Source organism: Oncorhynchus mykiss, chromosome 8 (genome assembly GCF_057628025.1).
Source record: "Oncorhynchus mykiss isolate SJ-2025 chromosome 8, ASM5762802v1, whole genome shotgun sequence".
NCBI lineage: Eukaryota > Metazoa > Chordata > Actinopteri > Salmoniformes > Salmonidae > Oncorhynchus > Oncorhynchus mykiss.
In genome coordinates, this window is record NC_143029.1 from 75,101,267 (window position 1) to 75,118,477 (window position 17,211).

General features: G+C 44.1%; 1 protein-coding gene across 1 annotated transcript; it reads right to left on the reverse strand.

Moving 5' to 3' along the window:
* Positions 1 to 7,082: 7,082 nt before the first annotated feature.
* Positions 7,083 to 10,615, reverse strand: LOC110530518 (B-cell lymphoma/leukemia 10). Its single transcript, XM_021613671.3, has 3 exons — positions 10,246 to 10,615; positions 8,659 to 8,947; positions 7,083 to 8,452 (listed from the first exon to the last, which is right to left on the reverse strand). The coding sequence occupies exons 1-3, from the start codon at positions 10,294 to 10,296 to the stop codon at positions 8,004 to 8,006; spliced, it is 789 nt and encodes a 262-aa protein (XP_021469346.1). The 5' UTR covers positions 10,297 to 10,615; the 3' UTR covers positions 7,083 to 8,003.
* Positions 10,616 to 17,211: the final 6,596 nt, after the last annotated feature.

The window sequence follows — 17,211 nt, forward strand, 5'->3', positions numbered from 1 at the left end:
CAGTCATAGGATGGCATCTTTCCAACAAGTCAGTTAATTTCTGCTCTGCTAGAGCTGCCCAGGTAAACTGTAAGTGCTGTTATTGTGAAATGGAAACATCTAGGAGCAACAGCAGCTCAGCTGCGAAGTGGTAGGCCACACAAACTCACAGAACGGGACTGCTGAGTGCTGAAGCACATAGCGGTATAAATCGTCTGTCCCCGGTTGCAACACTCACCACAGAGTTCCAAACTGCCTCTGGAAGCAACGTCAGCACAATAACTGTTTGTCGGGAGCTTCAAGAAATGAGTTTCCATGGCCGAGTAGCCACACACAAGCCTAAGATCACCATGCGCAATACCAAGCGTCGGCTGGAGTGGTGTAAAGACTCTGGAGCAGTGGAAACACGTTCTCTGGAGTGATGAATCCTGCTTCACCACCTGGGAGTCCGAGGGATGAATCTGGGTTTGGCGGATGCCAAGAGGACCCTACCTGCCCCAGTGCATAGTGCCAACTGTAATATATGCACACAGTCGATGTGCGTGCATATATTAAAACTCCAGATTCTTCTCCCTTATACAGTGCCTTGCGAAAGTATTCGGCCCCCTTGAACTTTGCGACCTTTTGCCACATTTCAGGCTTCAAACATAAAGATATAAAACTGTATTTTTTTGTGAAGAATCAACAACAAGTGGGACACAATCATGAAGTGGAACGACATTTATTGGTTATTTCAAACTTTTTTAACAAATCAAAAACTGAAAAATTGGGCGTGCAAAATTATTCAGCCCCCTTAAGTTAATACTTTGTAGCGCCACCTTTTGCTGCGATTACAGCTGTAAGTCGCTTGGGGTATGCCTCTATCAATTTTGCACATCGAGAGACTTTTTCCCATTCCTCCTTGCAAAACAGCTCGAGCTCAGTGTGGTTGGATGGAGAGCATTTGTGAACAGCAGTTTTCAGTTCTTTCCACAGATTCTCGATTGGATTCAGGTCTGGACTTTGACTTGGCCATTCTAACACCTGGATATGTTTATTTTTGAACCATTCCATTGTAGATTTTGCTTTATGTTTTGGATCATTGTCTTGTTGGAAGACAAATCTCCGTCCCAGTCTCAGGTCTTTTGCAGACTCCATCAGGTTTTCTTCCAGAATGGTCCTGTATTTGGCTCCATCCATCTTCCCATACATTTTAACCATCTTCCCTGTCCCTGCTGAAGAAAAGCAGGCCCAAACCATGATGCTGCCACCACCATGTTTGACAGTGGGGATGGTGTGTTCAGGGTGATGAGCTGTGTTGCTTTTACGCCAAACATAACGTTTTGCATTGTTGCCAAAAAGTTCAATTTTGGTTTCATCTGACCAGAGCACCTTCTTCCACATGTTTGGTGTATCTCCCAGGTGGCTTGTGGCAAACTTTAAACAACACTTTTTATGGATATCTTTAAGAAATGGCTTTCTTCTTGCCACTCTTCCATAAAGGCCAGATTTGTGCAATATACGACTGATTGTTGTCCTATGGACAGAGTCTCCCACCTCAGCTGTAGATCTCTGCAGTTCATCCAGAGTGATCATGGGCCTCTTGGCTGCATCTCTGATCAGTCTTCTCCTTGTATGAGCTGAAAGTTTAGAGGGACGGCCAGGTCTTGGTAGATTTGCAGTGGTCTGATACTCCTTCCATTTCAATATTATCGCTTGCACAGTGCTCCTTGGGATGTTTAAAGCTTGGGAAATCTTTTTGTATCCAAATCCGGCTTTTAACTTCTTCACAACAGTATCTCGGACCTGCCTGGTGTGTTCCTTGTTCTTCATGATGCTCTCTGTGCTTTTAACGGACCTCTGAGACTATCACAGTGCAGGTGCATTTATACGAAGACTTGATTACACACAGGTGGATTGTATTTATCATCATTAGTCATTTAGGTCAACATTGGATCATTCAGAGATCCTCACTGAACTTCTGGAGAGAGTTTGCTGCACTGAAAGTAAAGGGGCTGAATAATTTTGCACGCCCAATTTTTCAGTTTTTGATTTGTTAAAAAAGTTTGAAATATCCAATAAATGTCGTTCCACTTCATGATTGTGTCCCACTTGTTGTTGATTCTTCACAAAAAAATACAGTTTTATATCTTTATGTTTGAAGCCTGAAATGTGGCAAAAGGTCGCAAAGTTCAAGGGGGCCGAATACTTTCGCAAGGCACTGTATATATATATATATTTTTTTTTAAAGCTATCTAAACCGTATTATTATCCTCTCGTTCAGAACACTTGAGGCTATCACAAAAAAAATACAAATTCATGAAATGGTGTGCTCTTGTACCTTTGTCGACGTATCAGTCTATGTCAAAGATGTAGTTGCCAGGAGAGATGCTGCGTTTCCAGTAGAATTTCTGAGAGGGTCAGAGGGGTGTACTCCCCCTTTATCTTCTCATATGCATGGTTCCCTGCTGTCACGTTCTGCAGGTTTATGAACTGAAAATAGGAAAATAGTGTATAGTGAGACATGATATGATTAACATATCATGCCCCAAGGGTCAATACTGAAACCCTCATGTTCAGCTTGTATGTACTGGGTCTGAAGTTCAAATGTATGCAGATGATACAGTGATATATGTGCATGCAAAGAGCAAACAACAAGCTGCACAAGAACTCACTACTGTAATGGTCCAGGTTACAAAGTGGCTCAGTGACTCGTGTTTGCATCTCAATGTGCATGTTCTTCACAAAGAGGGCAACCGATGCTACTGAGCCAGATGTCTATGTGTCAGGGGAGAAGCTCCAGGTGGTATCTGATTTTAAGGCACCTTTAGTCAATCTGCTTTCTCTGTGAGAGCTTCCCATGTCTGGAACACACTGCCATCAGACACATGTAACTGCACCATCTATCACACTTTCACAAAAAACATGAAGACATGGCTAAAGCCCAATCAGATTTGTGGACATAATCCCTAGCTGTGTATTGCCGCTTTCCATGTTGTCTGTTGTCTGTAGCTTGTGAGGTGTGGAAACACTTTGTTGCTTTTATGGATTTTGTCTTGTTGCTTTTTGTGGTATGTTGTTCTGTCTGTATGCTATGTCTTGCTTGTCCTATGTTGCTCTGTGTGTGCTCACTGCTCATTGATTGTCTGTATTGTAATTGTTTTTAATAACCTGCCCAGGGACTGCGGTTGAAAATTAGCCAGCTGGCTAAAATTGGCATTTTTACACGAAATGTTGTTTAATGTGCACTGTCCCAGTAAAAATAAATACATTATTTAAACTCAACTCAACATATACAAACATGTACTTGGCAAATGAGGAAACGTACTATGTTGTGTTCATTTAATTTCTACTCTGCTAGAGCTGCCCCTGTGGACTGTAAATGCTGTTATTCTGAAATGGAAACATCTAGGAGCAACAGCAGCTCAGCTGCGAAGTGGTAGGCCACACAAACTCAGAGAACGGGACTGCCGAGTGCTGAATTCTGTCCTCGGTTGCAACACTTACCACAGACTTCCAAACTGTCTCTGGGTGCATATATTACAGTTTCACTATAAACAACACTGTAAACAACACCTTTGCTCCACTGTTTGATAGGTCCCACATGACTGTGTAATTGATGTAGATGACACATTGGTGAATAAACTACAGTGTGCTTTAAATACTGCACTGTAATCTGCAGAAGACAATGAATCTACACTGGCAGTCAATGAACAGTGGGAAATACTTCACTGACTTTAGGTAAATTGAAGTCTACATTGCGCAATTGATGATGCAATAGAGGTGGTCATATACAACTGTTTTGGTGTACATGGCATATCTGTCCACAGGCTGATCTTTATGTTCTTTCAAGAAGAGGTGTTTAAACACCATCAGGTTTTCCTCTTTGAAGGTCTCCATCATCTCGTTACTCAATCCAAAAGAAACCGAGGAAAACAAACATGTAATAGATACATACATGAATTCTGCATAACACAAACCATTTCAGATTATATTTTAATTTTAAAAATATATATTTTATACATGCTCATTCTAGGAACTTCCATAATAGTGAAATCCCACTTTATCGCCTCAGTTTTATTATTATTATTATTTTCTCACATGCACAAGTACAGTGAAATGCCTTTCTTGCCAGCTTTAACCCCAACAATGCAGTAATCAATAACAATGTAGTACTACAAATAACAAGGTAGAACAAAAACACACAATATATAAAAAATAAGAAGAAGAAGAACAGGTTAAAGTAAGTGAGCATACTATATACAAGGTCAGACGTCAGGGGATGACGTCCTCGATGCACTTATTGATGAAGCCATTGACTGATGTGGTGTACTCCTCAATGCCATAGGAAGAATCCCGGAACATATTCCAGTCTGTGCTAGCAAAACAGTCCTGTAGCTTAGCATCTGCTTCATCTGACCACTTTTTTATTGACCGAGTCACTGGTGCTTCCTGCTTTAATCATGAGGATAGAATTATGTCCGGATTTGCCAAATGGAGGGCAAGAGAGAGCTTTGTACGCGTCTCTGTGTGTGGAGTAAAGGTGGTCTAGAGTTTTTTTCCACCTGGTTGCACATTTAACATCCTGATAGAAATTTGCTTAAACAGATTTAAGTTTCCCTGCATTAAGTCCCCGGCCACTAGGAGCGCCTCCTCTGGGTGAGCATTTTCCTGTTTGCTCATGGCGGAATACAGCTCATTGAGTGCGGTATTAGTGCCAGCATCGATCTGTGGTGGTATGTAGACAGCTACAAAAAATACAGATGTGTCACGTTCTGACCTTAGTTCTGTTATTATATCTTTGTTTTAGTATGGTCAGGGCGTGAGTTGGGTGGGTTGTCTATGTTCGTTTTTCTATAATTTGGGATTTCTGTGTTCGGCTTAGTATGGTTCTCAATCAGAGGCAGCTGTCAATCGTTGTCCCTGATTGAGAATCATAATTAGGTAGCCTGGTTTCACTTTTGAGTTGTGGGTGTTTATTTTCCGTGTTTGTGCCACACAGGACTGTTTCGTTTGTTTCACATTGTTATTTTGTAGTGTTCAGTTTTTCTTTTTAAATTATGGACACTTACCACGCTGCAAATTGGTCCGATCTGTCTTACTCCTCATCGGAGGAGGACGACGAACGTTACAAGATGAAAACTCTCTTGGTAGATGGTGTGGTTGACAGCTTATCATGCGATACTTTACCTCAGGCGAGCAAAACCTTGACTTCCTTAGATATCGTGCACCAGCTGTTGTTTACATATGCATAGTCCTCCACCCCTTGTCTTACCAGACTCCGCTGTTCTATCCTGCCAATACAGCATATAAATAGCCAGCTGTATGTTGATAATGTTCAGCCACGACTCCATGAAGCATAAGATATTCGTTTTTAATGTCCCGTTGGTAGTTTAATCTTCCTCATAGGTCGTCAATTTTATTTTCCAATGATTGCATGTTAGCTAGAAGAATGGAAGGCATGGGGGTGTTTATTCGATTGCCTACGAATTCTCTGAAGGCAGTCTGACCTCCATCCTCTTTTTCTTTGTCGTCTCTTCACGGAAATGACGTGGATTTGGGCCTGTTCCCTGGGAAAGAAGTATGTCGATCATGTCGGGCTCATCGGACTCGTTAAAGGATAAAAAAGCTTCTGCCAGTTCGTGGTGACTAACCGCTGTTCTAATGTCCAGAAGTTATTTTCGGTCAAAAGAGACGGTAGCTGCAAAATTATGTACAAAATAAGTAAAAAAAGTTACAAACAACGCAAAAAAAGGAACATAAAAATAATCGTTTAGGAGCAAGTCAACCATCTTCTCCGGTGCCGCATACATAATGAAGCTGTTTGAGAGAATGCCAAGACTGTACAAAGCTGTCATCAAGGCATAGGGTGGCTACTTTGAAGAATCTCAAATCTATTATGATTTGTTTGACACTGTTTTTTCATAGTTTTGATGTCTTCACTATTATTCTACAATTTTAAAATAGTAAAAATTAAGAAAAACCCTTGAATGAGTAGGTGTCCAAACTTTTGACTGGTACTGTATATAGGCTTTTTATACTCCGGACTCCGATATTACTCCTCCTAATATTTCTATATGACTTAATCTCATTCTTTTACATTTTAGATTTGTGCGTATTGTTAGATATTACTACACAGTTGGAGCTAGGAACACAAGCATTTCGCAACAGGAAAGAGTCCAAAAGGTACAGAACGGCAGGCAGTGTCGGGTTCAGGGTAGGCAGAGGTCAATAATTCAGGGTGGTATGACAAGGTAGAAACGGCAGGCATACTCAGCATCAGTGCAGGCAAAAAGGTCAAAACCGGGACAACTAGAAACAGACAGGAGCAAGGGGAAAAACGCTGTTAGGCTTGACGAGCAAAAAGACACTGGAGATAATGAGCGACACCTGGAGGGGGGTGGAGACAAGCACAAAGACAGGTGAAACAGATCAGGGTATGACAGAAATAACATCTACTAAATATGTGTATGCGACTAATACAATTTAATTTGATCCTGTATAATATGATCCCACATTATTCCTATATTGTCCTTTTGCTCATTTGATGACTCTGCAGAGGTCATTGTGGTACTTCTTGTACTTGTTCCTGTCTTGAGCCGTAGCCTCAGGGTTGTCTGCGATAGCCCTGTTTACGTAGCCCTATCCTTTAGTTTAGCGCCAACCTCAGTGTTAATGCAGGCTTTTGAATGGGGAAGCAGCTGTAATAATAAACATCTTCATCGTCGTAACACTTTGATAGGTTAAGCCTACTCAATTTATTTTTACATAATTGGAATGGCGACGGTTTATTACTTACCTGTATTCCAGAGAAGCACTTGCTTACGCTATACAGAGCAGCTTGTTTAACATGTGACACATCTCATTTATTCTGTCAACATTGGACAGGACAGGGAAGGAGACACTCAATCACTGTGACTGTCATTCTCGAGCAGCATTCTAAGATTGACCTATTTTCCCAAAACAAAAATATCTAATAGAGTAGGCCTATGTTACTGATCAGCTTAAGTTTCATGCATGTAATTGCCTAATCTAATTGTCATAAAATCACAATGAAACTTCAGAAAATAAGGATAGAATGTATTCCTGTGAGCCATCTTTAACAAACATTAATGAATCACACATTTTACAGGAAATGTCTCCTGTGTCTCATATTCCTTTGATTTATTTATAGAAGGTCTACATTTTCAATATCTCAAATATAAAAAGTACTGGTAAATTAATTATCAAAATAGCAGGTATTAAAGTTCACTTTCTGAATAATAAGTAACACCGTTGTACTACATTACACATTCATGCCCTTTCACAATAAGAAAATGTATCTATAGTATAACAATACTTTAGTCTAGAGTAAAAACATTAACCATTTCAGCGTAGGTCTACCAAAGTTTGTGGCTACAGTTTGTGTACCATAAAGCATATGCTGAACCATTAATTCCAGTGTTATGTGTCAATACAGAGAAGTTGTCTTCTGATGCTCTGGGCTCCTTACAAGGAAACAGCTCTACTGTAGCTGCCATGGTGTGGCATGTTGATGCCAGTCTCTCATGAAGAACTCACACCCCCATAATTCATGGTGTGGCATGTTGATGCCAGTCTCTCATGAAGTACTCAGACACCCATAATTCATAGGAAAATAGATGAGCAGTAGTGTTGATGGAGAATGATGACCTACAACTTTAGTCCAAGTTCAGGATAACGTGTAGCTATCTCAATCTGTCTCTCTGTGGGTAAGGGGCATCTTATGAAATATGACTTGATAGGAGCAGAGTAAAATTCATGATGGTACAGCTTATGATTGAGACATGATTAGTAAGTAGTTACTTGTATGGTTTCTTCAGTGAATTCGAAATAAGCGTGTCCAGCTTTCTAATAATCCCGAGTATAATGTAAGGCATGGAATATACTTTACGAGTTGCTATTTGTTTGACGTATCACTGAACTAAAACCCTTGAGAAAACACAAACTGGTACAAACAATAAAATTGAAGTGTGAATGTTTGATGAGTAATGATGTGGGAGACATTCCAGGGCAAGGGGCGATCCTCAGTAAGATTTCGGTGGGGGCCGAGGCGAGAGGTCCCTGTATGATGTGGAAGTGGGGGGGATGGAGCGTGACCTCAGGGGCTGGAAGTTGGCGTCCCCTCCGCTGATCGCTGTGCTCCTGTGTGGTCCAGCATCCATGTTAGATAAGGCCTCCTGTGGCAGGTGGGGAGCTCCTGGGTCTCCAGGCCTGGGCAGTTTGGACGAGGCCTGGGATGAAGACGCAACCATGCTATCTCCTCCCATGGATGATGACACCTCCTTCCCTTGGCTGGAGGCAGCGGGCAGGTTGAGGGATCTTAGGGCGTCAGAGGTGGATGGGCTCCCTTCTCCGTTGTACGGTATGGTGGATGCCAGGTTGGTTTCATATGACAGCATCCTGGACAGGTCTTTAGCGGCCCTGGATGTGTCCTGGGTTGGCAGGAAGCCCGAGGAGGAACTGGATGCCCCTGCTGTAGAGGACCCAAGGGAGATGGTCATGATAATGATTCTAAGACGGTGTTAGCACACTGAGCTAAAGCCTATTAGCTTAGGGAGCTAACACAAATATTCAGGTCTCATGCAAGATTACTCGTCACTCAAGTGTGGTTCACTGCAGTACTTTCATTATATGAATTCAAACAAATTATAAAAAACAACACACAGACACACAACGTACCTCTGAGAGCCTCTATCCTCTCATTCTTCACTTTCTGCACCTCATCAGTGATCTTGGTGATGATGAAGTTGAGGGTACGTCCTTGCTGGATGGACTCGACCAGGGCGTCCAGCCCCCGAGGGTTCTCAGCCAGGTAGTCCAGCAGCATGCCTGTCCGTTTACTCTGCGTGCTCCTGCAGCTGATCTCCTCTGTGTCGTCCCGCGTAAGGATCTTGCGCGAGCGCAGGTAGTCAAAATGGCGGTCGACCCGGATCTTGTCACAGAGGTACGGTCGCAGCCTCGTTAGGACCTGGACAGAGATGAGCCAGATGGAAACTGTGGGTGTTTTGTGTTGTGTTGAGGGTTGGGTTCTGGACAATCTGTATGTTATATAGGGACATAATTTGCTAATATGTGTTTTATCAAGTGTGTGTGACCAGGGGACAGACTGCTGATGGCAATACTGTAACTGTACTGAAGGACAGGTAAACATGTCTGGACAAAGAATAATTAGAGGAAGGGTATGCCTTTGTTGATCATTATGAGAAAGGGGTTAGTTATAATATGCACATCATTACTCAACGTTATTTACACTATACACACATATAGGCTACAGTAAAAATTGGGTAGCCTATAGAGCATGGGTGCTCAAACATTTGGGCTTCGTACATAATCCGAGTTGTGGGCCACGGGCCGGACAAATATACATTGTTTACCTTTTATAATTCTAAATAAACAATCTTTTTTTTAGTGTCTTGAAATAATACTTTTTTCAAAGTAATTACACTTAAAACATCCAATCGTCGCCATATAACTTGACACCTAAGAACACATTCTGATTGCCAGTTTTAAATATGTATTAAGTCATTCACCATTGTTGTTTCCACGTAATTTCAACCAAAAAGATATGTGAAGATGTTGAATCATCATGGAAAACTGATTTCGTTTGAAATGTCATATTTTCTTCACCCAACTTTTAACCTAAATCCAATGACATGGTGACATTCTTTTTTTGATTTCACATTGAATTCATGTTAGTTGACAAGTCAACCAAATGTAAATCAAATCCAGACATTGAACTGTCATCTGTGCCCAGTGGGAAGGCTTTGGGAGCCCTAAAGTAGTGAGAGTGACTAACTAAATCCATGGAGGCCCACTGGAGGTCAGAGCCCGTCAGTAATTTGGCCATGATTACTAGGGAGGGATTGCTACACTAACTTACCTAGCAATCTATAACATGTTAGCTTACATGGGCTAATTGATTTGACTGTATGTGACTGAATTAACAAGAGGAACATTTCTAATGAACTACCAAATTTCGAAATTGCATGTTGTGTGTTCTAATATGATATCTCTCAACATTAAGTTGAGACCCTGCCTGACTGACTTCCTAAAAAATAAAACATTTGGACTCTGGGACCCCCTAGTGCCCTGGTTTGGTCGGCCCTGCTAGGGTGCGGCATAAGTTGGTTACTTTCACTTCTTCATTTTGCGCATTTCTACATTTAAAGTTCTCATCTCTATAAGTTAACAACATTCTGGCAAATCATTATTGTAAAACAGACTCCCTGACAGTTGAATTGTTAGTCAGACAAATAGGCAACTTACCTCCTTTTTAATATCTGCCATTTCATCTTCTGTCAGGTGAGGAACATCCATTCTACTTACCCTACCTAAGCCAAGGTGTCAAATTCAAGTCTTCCGGGTACTTTCAGAGAATAAAAAGGCACACTAAAAAGACTCACACCAAAAGATAGGCACCCGTCCACGAATATTATATTTTCCAGTGTGTAACTCTAATAGCCTATATTTGCGGATACAAAACAAAAGCTTCGACTGCCCCAGTACAGGAAAGTTTCTCACCAGGGGAACAGCTGCAAATTATTACTTCCTGATTCCATGAACGGGTTTACCCAAATCATGTGCGGGCAAGAGAACGACGAGTGAGTGTTTTTCATTCAATAACGCTACTTGTACTAGCACACCACCACAGTTAATTCCCCGGTGATAAACCACATATTCCAGTCTTCAAATAATGTAATGTAATTACCATAAAAAAAATTATGTGCGGCTCAATTTAATTAATTATTTAATTACCATAATATTTTTTACTAAACATTTGCAAAAAATAAATAAATAAATAGAATGTTCTTTCATAAAGAGACCTTGGGATGGGGCTATAACACTAAGCAACAGGCTATCAAGTCAGTGCCACTGAGGCAAGTACCAGTAGGTTTATTCTACACTGATATAAGGGAATCAATCAATTGAAATAAATTAATTGATCTATGGAATACAGACATGCATCTGTTGGTTACAGAAACCTTCAAAAAGAAAAGTAGGGTTGTGGATCAGAAAAACCGTCAGTATCCGGTGAAGAGCACAATTATCCAGCGTGCTGGTAGCCATCGAAGATGAGCATTTCCCCTCTGATGTCGGTTACGACACCGTACTGCAGTCAGGTCAAGACCCCGGTGAAGATGCAGAGGATGCAGATGAGCTTCCCTGAAACGGTTTCGGGCCATTTGTGCAGAAATGTTTAGGTTGTGCAAACCCACCGTTTCATCAGCTGGCTGAGTGGCTGGTCTCAGACGATCCCACAGGTGATGAGGCTGGATGTGGAGGTCCTGGGCTGGCGTGGTTGTACGTGGTCTGCGGTTGTGAGACTGGTTAGACATACGGCCAAATTCTCTAAAACGATGTTGGATGCAGCTTATGGTAGAGAAATGAACATTCAATTCTCTAGCAACAGCTATGGTGGACATTCCTGCAGTCAGAATGTCAATTGCACTTTCCCTCAAAACCTGAGACATCTGTGGCAGTGTTGTGTGACAAAACTGCACATTTTAGAGTGGCCTTTTATTGTCCCCAGCACAAGGTGCACCTGTGTTAAGATCATGCTGTTTAATCAGTTTCTTGATATGCCACACCTAACCAGTGGATGGATTATCTTGGCAAAAAAGAAATGCTCACTAACAGGGATGTAAACAAATGTGTGCACAAAATTTGAGAGAAATAAGCTTTTTTGTGCATACAGAACATTTCTGGGATCTTTTATTTCAGCTCATGAAACATGGGACCAACACTTTACATGTTGCGTTTATATTTTTGTTCAGTGTATATATACAGTGGGGCAAAAAAGTATTTAGTCAGCCACCAATTGTGCAAGTTCTCCCACTTAAAAAGATGAGAGAGGCCTGTAATTTTCATCATAGGTACACATCAACTATGACAGACAAAATGAGAAAAAAAATCCAGAAAATCACATAGCAATCTTCAGATGGGCCTGGACATGTACTGGCATAAGCAGGGGGACACGTCTGGCACTGCAGGATTTGAGTCCCTGGCGGCGTAGTGTGTTACTCATGGTAGGCTTTGTTACTTTGGTCCCAGCTCTCTGCAGGTCATTCACTAGGTCCCCCAGTGTGGTTCTGGGATTTTTGCCCACCGTTCTTGTGATCATTTTGACCCCACGGGGTGAGATCTTGCGTGGAGCCCCAGATCGAGGGAGATTATCAGTGGTCTTGTATGTCTTCCATTTCCTAATAATTGCTCCCACAGTTGATTTCTTCAAACCAAGCTGCTTACCTATTGCAGATTCAGTCTTCCCAGCCTGGTGCAGGTCTACAATTTTGTTTCTGGTGTCCTTTGACAGCTCTTTGGTCTTGGCCATAGTGGAGTTTGGAGTTTGACTGTTTGAGGTTGTGGACAGGTGTCCTTTATACTGATAACAAGTTCAAACAGGTGCCATTAATACAGGTAACGAGTGGAGGACAGAGGAGCCTCTTAAAGAAGAAGTTACAGGTCTGTGAGAGCCAGAAATCTTGCTTGTTTGTAGGTGACCAAATACTTATTTTCCGCCATCATTTGCAAATTAATGAATTAAAAATCCTACAATGTGATTTTCTGGATTTTTTTTTCTCATTTTGTCTGTCATAGTTGAAGTGTACCTATGATGAAAATTACAGGCCTCTCTGGTCTTTTTAAGTGGGAGAACTTGCACAATTGGTGGCTGACTAAATACTTTTTTGCCCCACTGTATGTATATATATATATATATATATATATATAGAGAGAGAGAGAGAGAGTAGTTTAGCTGCTGCACCTTGATATGACCAGGTAACATTGTCATCATAATGCCATAATATACTTCAACTCATAAAATGCATGTTAATGCGTAATACATGCATAATTCATTAATTAGCCTACTTAGTAGATGTATATGTATTATTGTTGCTTAGTTGCTGTGAGGGTGTCTGTCTTTATAACTGTTTATGTATTTAGTTATGATGACACAGAGTGCCTGAGGTCTAATATCAAAAGGCTGCTTAACACAATATGAGGAGATTATTAATTGTCTGAGGCTGTACTAGGGCAATGATAACACGTCTAGGCTTGGTATAAAACTAATTTGCCTTGGTAACATGAAAACACATGCCAAATTGACTAAGCAGTCATGTAGAAAATATAATTTGTGTTGCAATATATGTATTACAGAACATAACCAAAAAACAAATATCATTGTTTACTATAGGGCCCACAAAGAGTGGGAAGGCTACAGCTCTGACCAGGTTGAAGGAAGTCAACAAGAGCAGGTATTGGCAGAGGACAGTGGAGTTTCCTTTACTCTAATTGCCAGGTGAACCGCTTTGTATGAGAAGCCAAACATAACATTCCAGAAGGCAAAAAAAGAAATTCTAAAATGGCACAACTTGCGCCTTCTCAGCTTTCAGTTGCCAGTTCTCTTTAATCATGATTATTACAGGACTCCTTTGAGGACCATTGCTTCCCTGAGGTTATTGTTGTTAGGCTTGTTGTTTCATGCCCTGAAATTAAATGTTTGTCTGTCACTGTTGGGGTAGGTTGATGTTCCTCCAACTCTTCAAATAATAATTTGACTGAGGGAATCTGCCCTCAATCCATTTTTGGTACTTTTATCCATGAAGATAAAACAATAGGTGGGCAGCTTCACTGCACTGTGTTTATGTACCCTCATTCTCATCAACACGCGCAGTACAAGACTAGAGACTCGGTTTCTTTTACTTTAACAACAAACTAACTAGTTATCTAAAAATAGTTTACAATAGTTTCCTTATTCATATCTAGATCCTGGGACGCAGTTAGCGTTAATGCTGGGACCACTGATATATGTCCCGGGATCCTAGCTCAAATAAGGTGGTGGTAATACATTGGCAAAGCAGCTAGCCTAGCTGCTAGTTATCAAGCTAAGCAACCTGGGCTACTATTGCAGGATACCAAGCACGCTAAGCAGTTAGCCCTTGTGGCTAGGGCCGCACTTCAATTTGTCTCGGTTTTCTACTGCTGGCGTCTCTCATTTCACGGAGTGAATAGCGGCTCGTCCTACTATCATTACTATCATGCCGCCGAAAAAAGAAGAGGATCACATCTCTGCTGGGCAGGTATGTGAACTCTTGGAGAAGCAGAACATTTTTGACCAACAAACCGGACGACCTAACTAAATGTTATGCACTTCTAGGAGTAGTGGGTGCGGAGTGTTTATTCTGGCACAGAAAACGGTCACACCAAAACACCAGGCGCATACAAATGACCGGCCCAAAAACAGGACCCAAACAGTCCGGAGAAAACAAGAAAATAGCACAACCACAAAAATGAACAGAGGAACAAGCCCTCACAAAAGCAGGCAGGCATAACCGGCTTAAATAGCCCTAACCAAAACCTACACAAGATACAGGTGTAACCAATAAGACAAAACTAACAGAAAAGGAAAAGGGGATTGGTGGCAGCTAGTAGACTGGTGACGACGACCGCCAAGCGCCGCCTGAACAGGAAGAGGAGCCACCTTCGGTGGGACTCGTGACAGTACCTCCCGCAGAGCGCCAACACCGGCCTCGAGGGCGACCCAGAGGGCGAGGCGCAGGGCAATCCGGATTGAGGCAATGGAAATCCCTCAGTAGTGAGAGATCCAATATTTCCCCCACCGGTACCCAGCACCTCTCCTCCGGACCGTACCCCTCCCAGTCTACGAGGTACTGCAGGCCCCTCACCTGGCGTCTAGAGTCCAGAACAGCACGTACTGTGTACGCTGGGGACCCCTCGATGTCCAGAGGGGGCGGAGAGACCTCCAGCACCTCACCTTCCTGCAGGGGACCAGCTACCACCGGCCTGATGAGAGACACATGAAACGAGGGTTTAATACGATAGTAAGACGGGAGTTGTAATCGATAACACACCTCGTTTATCCTCCTCAGGACTTTAAATGGCCCCACACACTGCAGTCCCAGCTTCCGGAAAGGCATGCGGAGAGGCAGGTTTCGGGTCGAGAGCCAGACCCTGTCCCCAGGTGCGAACACGGGGGCCTCACTGCGGTTGCGGTCAGCGCTCCTCTTCTGCCGTCCACCAGCTTGCTTAAGGGATTCCTGGACGGCCCTCCAGGTCTCCTTAGAGCGCTGCACCCACTCCTCCACCGCAGGAGCCTCGGTCTGACTCTGATGCCACAGTGCCAGGACCGGCTGGTAGCCCAAAACGCATTCAAACGGTGACATGTTCGTGGAGGAGTGGCAGAGTGAGTTCTGAGCCACCTCCGCCCATGGGACGTACCTCGCCCATTTTCCTGGCCGGTCCTGGCAATACGACTGCAGAAACCTACCCACCTCCCGGTTCACTCTCTCCACCTGCCCATTACTCTCGGGGTGATAACCCGAGGTCAGGCTGACCGAGACCCCCAGACGCTCCGCCCTCCAAACTCGGGACGTGAACTGGGGACCCCGATCAGAAACGATATCCTCAGGCACCCCGTAGTGCCCGAAGACGTGGGTAAATAGGGCCTCCACAGTCTGTAGGGCCGTAGGGAGCCGTATTGAGACCTCGATAATCATTGCAAGGACGCAGACCTCCCTCCTTTTTTTCCCACAAAAAATAAACTCGAGGAGACGGGTGACGTGGAGGGCCGAATGTACCCCTGTCCCAGAGATTCAGTGACATATGTCTCCATAGCCAACATCTCCTCCTGTGACAATGGGTACATGTAACTCCTGGGAAGTGCAGCGTTTACCTGGTTTATCACGCAATCCCCCCTCTTCTTACAGAAAGCGATAGCCAAATTGGCATATTCTGAGGGAATGCGCACAGTGTAAACCTGGTCTGAACTCTCCACCGACGTGGCACCGATGGAAACTCCTATACACCTACCTGAACACTCCTCTGACCACCCCTGGAGAGTCCCCTGTTTCCATGAAATCCTGGGATTGTGAATAGCCAGCCAGGGAACCCCCACATTCACCGGAAACGCAGGTGAATCGATAAGGAAGAGACTAATCCGTTCCCTATGATTCACCTGCATTACCATGTCCAGTGGAACCTTGGCCTCCCTAACCAGCCCTGACCCTAACGGTCAGCTATCTAGGAATAGCACCGGGAAGGGTGGATCTATCGGCACCTGCGGAATCCCCAACCTACTGGCGAGTCAGTGATCCATAAAGTTCCCAGCTGCGCCTGAATCAACTAGCGCCTTATGCTGGAGAGAGGGAGAAAACTCAGAAAAATAAATGAATAAAAACATGTGACCAACAGGGAGCTCTGGGTGAGTTTGGTGCTGACTCACCTGGGGTGACCGAGAAGTGTTCTGCCTGCCCTCTCGACTCCCAGACGAGCTCTTCCTGCACCGGTCAGAAGTGTGTCCTCTCCGACCACAGCTGGTGCAGGAGGAGCCTCCTCCTCCTGGTCCCCCTCGATGCGGCCCCCCCAAACTCCATAGGTATGGGAGCGGGAGGGCCAGAAGGTGGAACTGACAGGGCCCTTTCTGAACGCCCGCGGGCAGCTAGCAGATTGTCCAGTCGGAGCTCATCGCGGGAGAGCGTGGCATCCCGACAAGCTAGCACCCTGTGGACGTCCTCCAGGAGGCTGCACCGGTAGTGATCCATCAGGGCCCTGTCATTCCACCCCGCCCCAGCGGCCAAGGTCCGGAACTCCAGCGAGAAGTCTTGCACTCTCCTCGTCTCCTGCCTAAGGTGGAACAGCCGTTCACCTTCTGGAGGGTGGTCGAACACGGCCCGGAAACGGCGGGTGAACTCTGGGTAGTGGTCCCTAGCAGAGTCTGGGCTATTCCAAACTGCGTTGGCCCACTCCAGGGCTCTTCCCGTCAGGCAGGAGACGAGGACGCTCACACTCTCTTCACCCGAGGGAGTCGTCCGAACAGTAGCCAGGTACAGCTGGAGCAAAAATCCCTGGCATCCAGCCGCCGCTCCATCGTACTCCCTCGAGGGCGCAAGACGAAGTGCGCTGGGGCCGGACGCCGCCGGAGGAGTGGGTTGAGTCGTCGGAGGAGCTAGAGGCGAGGTAGGGAGACCACTCCTCCCATCGGTCCATTCTCTCCATCATTTGGTCCATCGCCGACACGATACGATGGAGGATGGCCGTATGATGGAGGACGCGCTCCTCCATAGATGGAAGGGGGGTGGCCGCTGCTCCTGCTGACTCCATGTGGGGTGCGGGCTTCTGTTATGCACTTCTAGGAGTAGTGGGTGCAGAGTCAGGCGCAGAGAGCAGAGGGTAAAGGACAATCATGTTTATTCCTGCACAAAAAACGGTCACGCC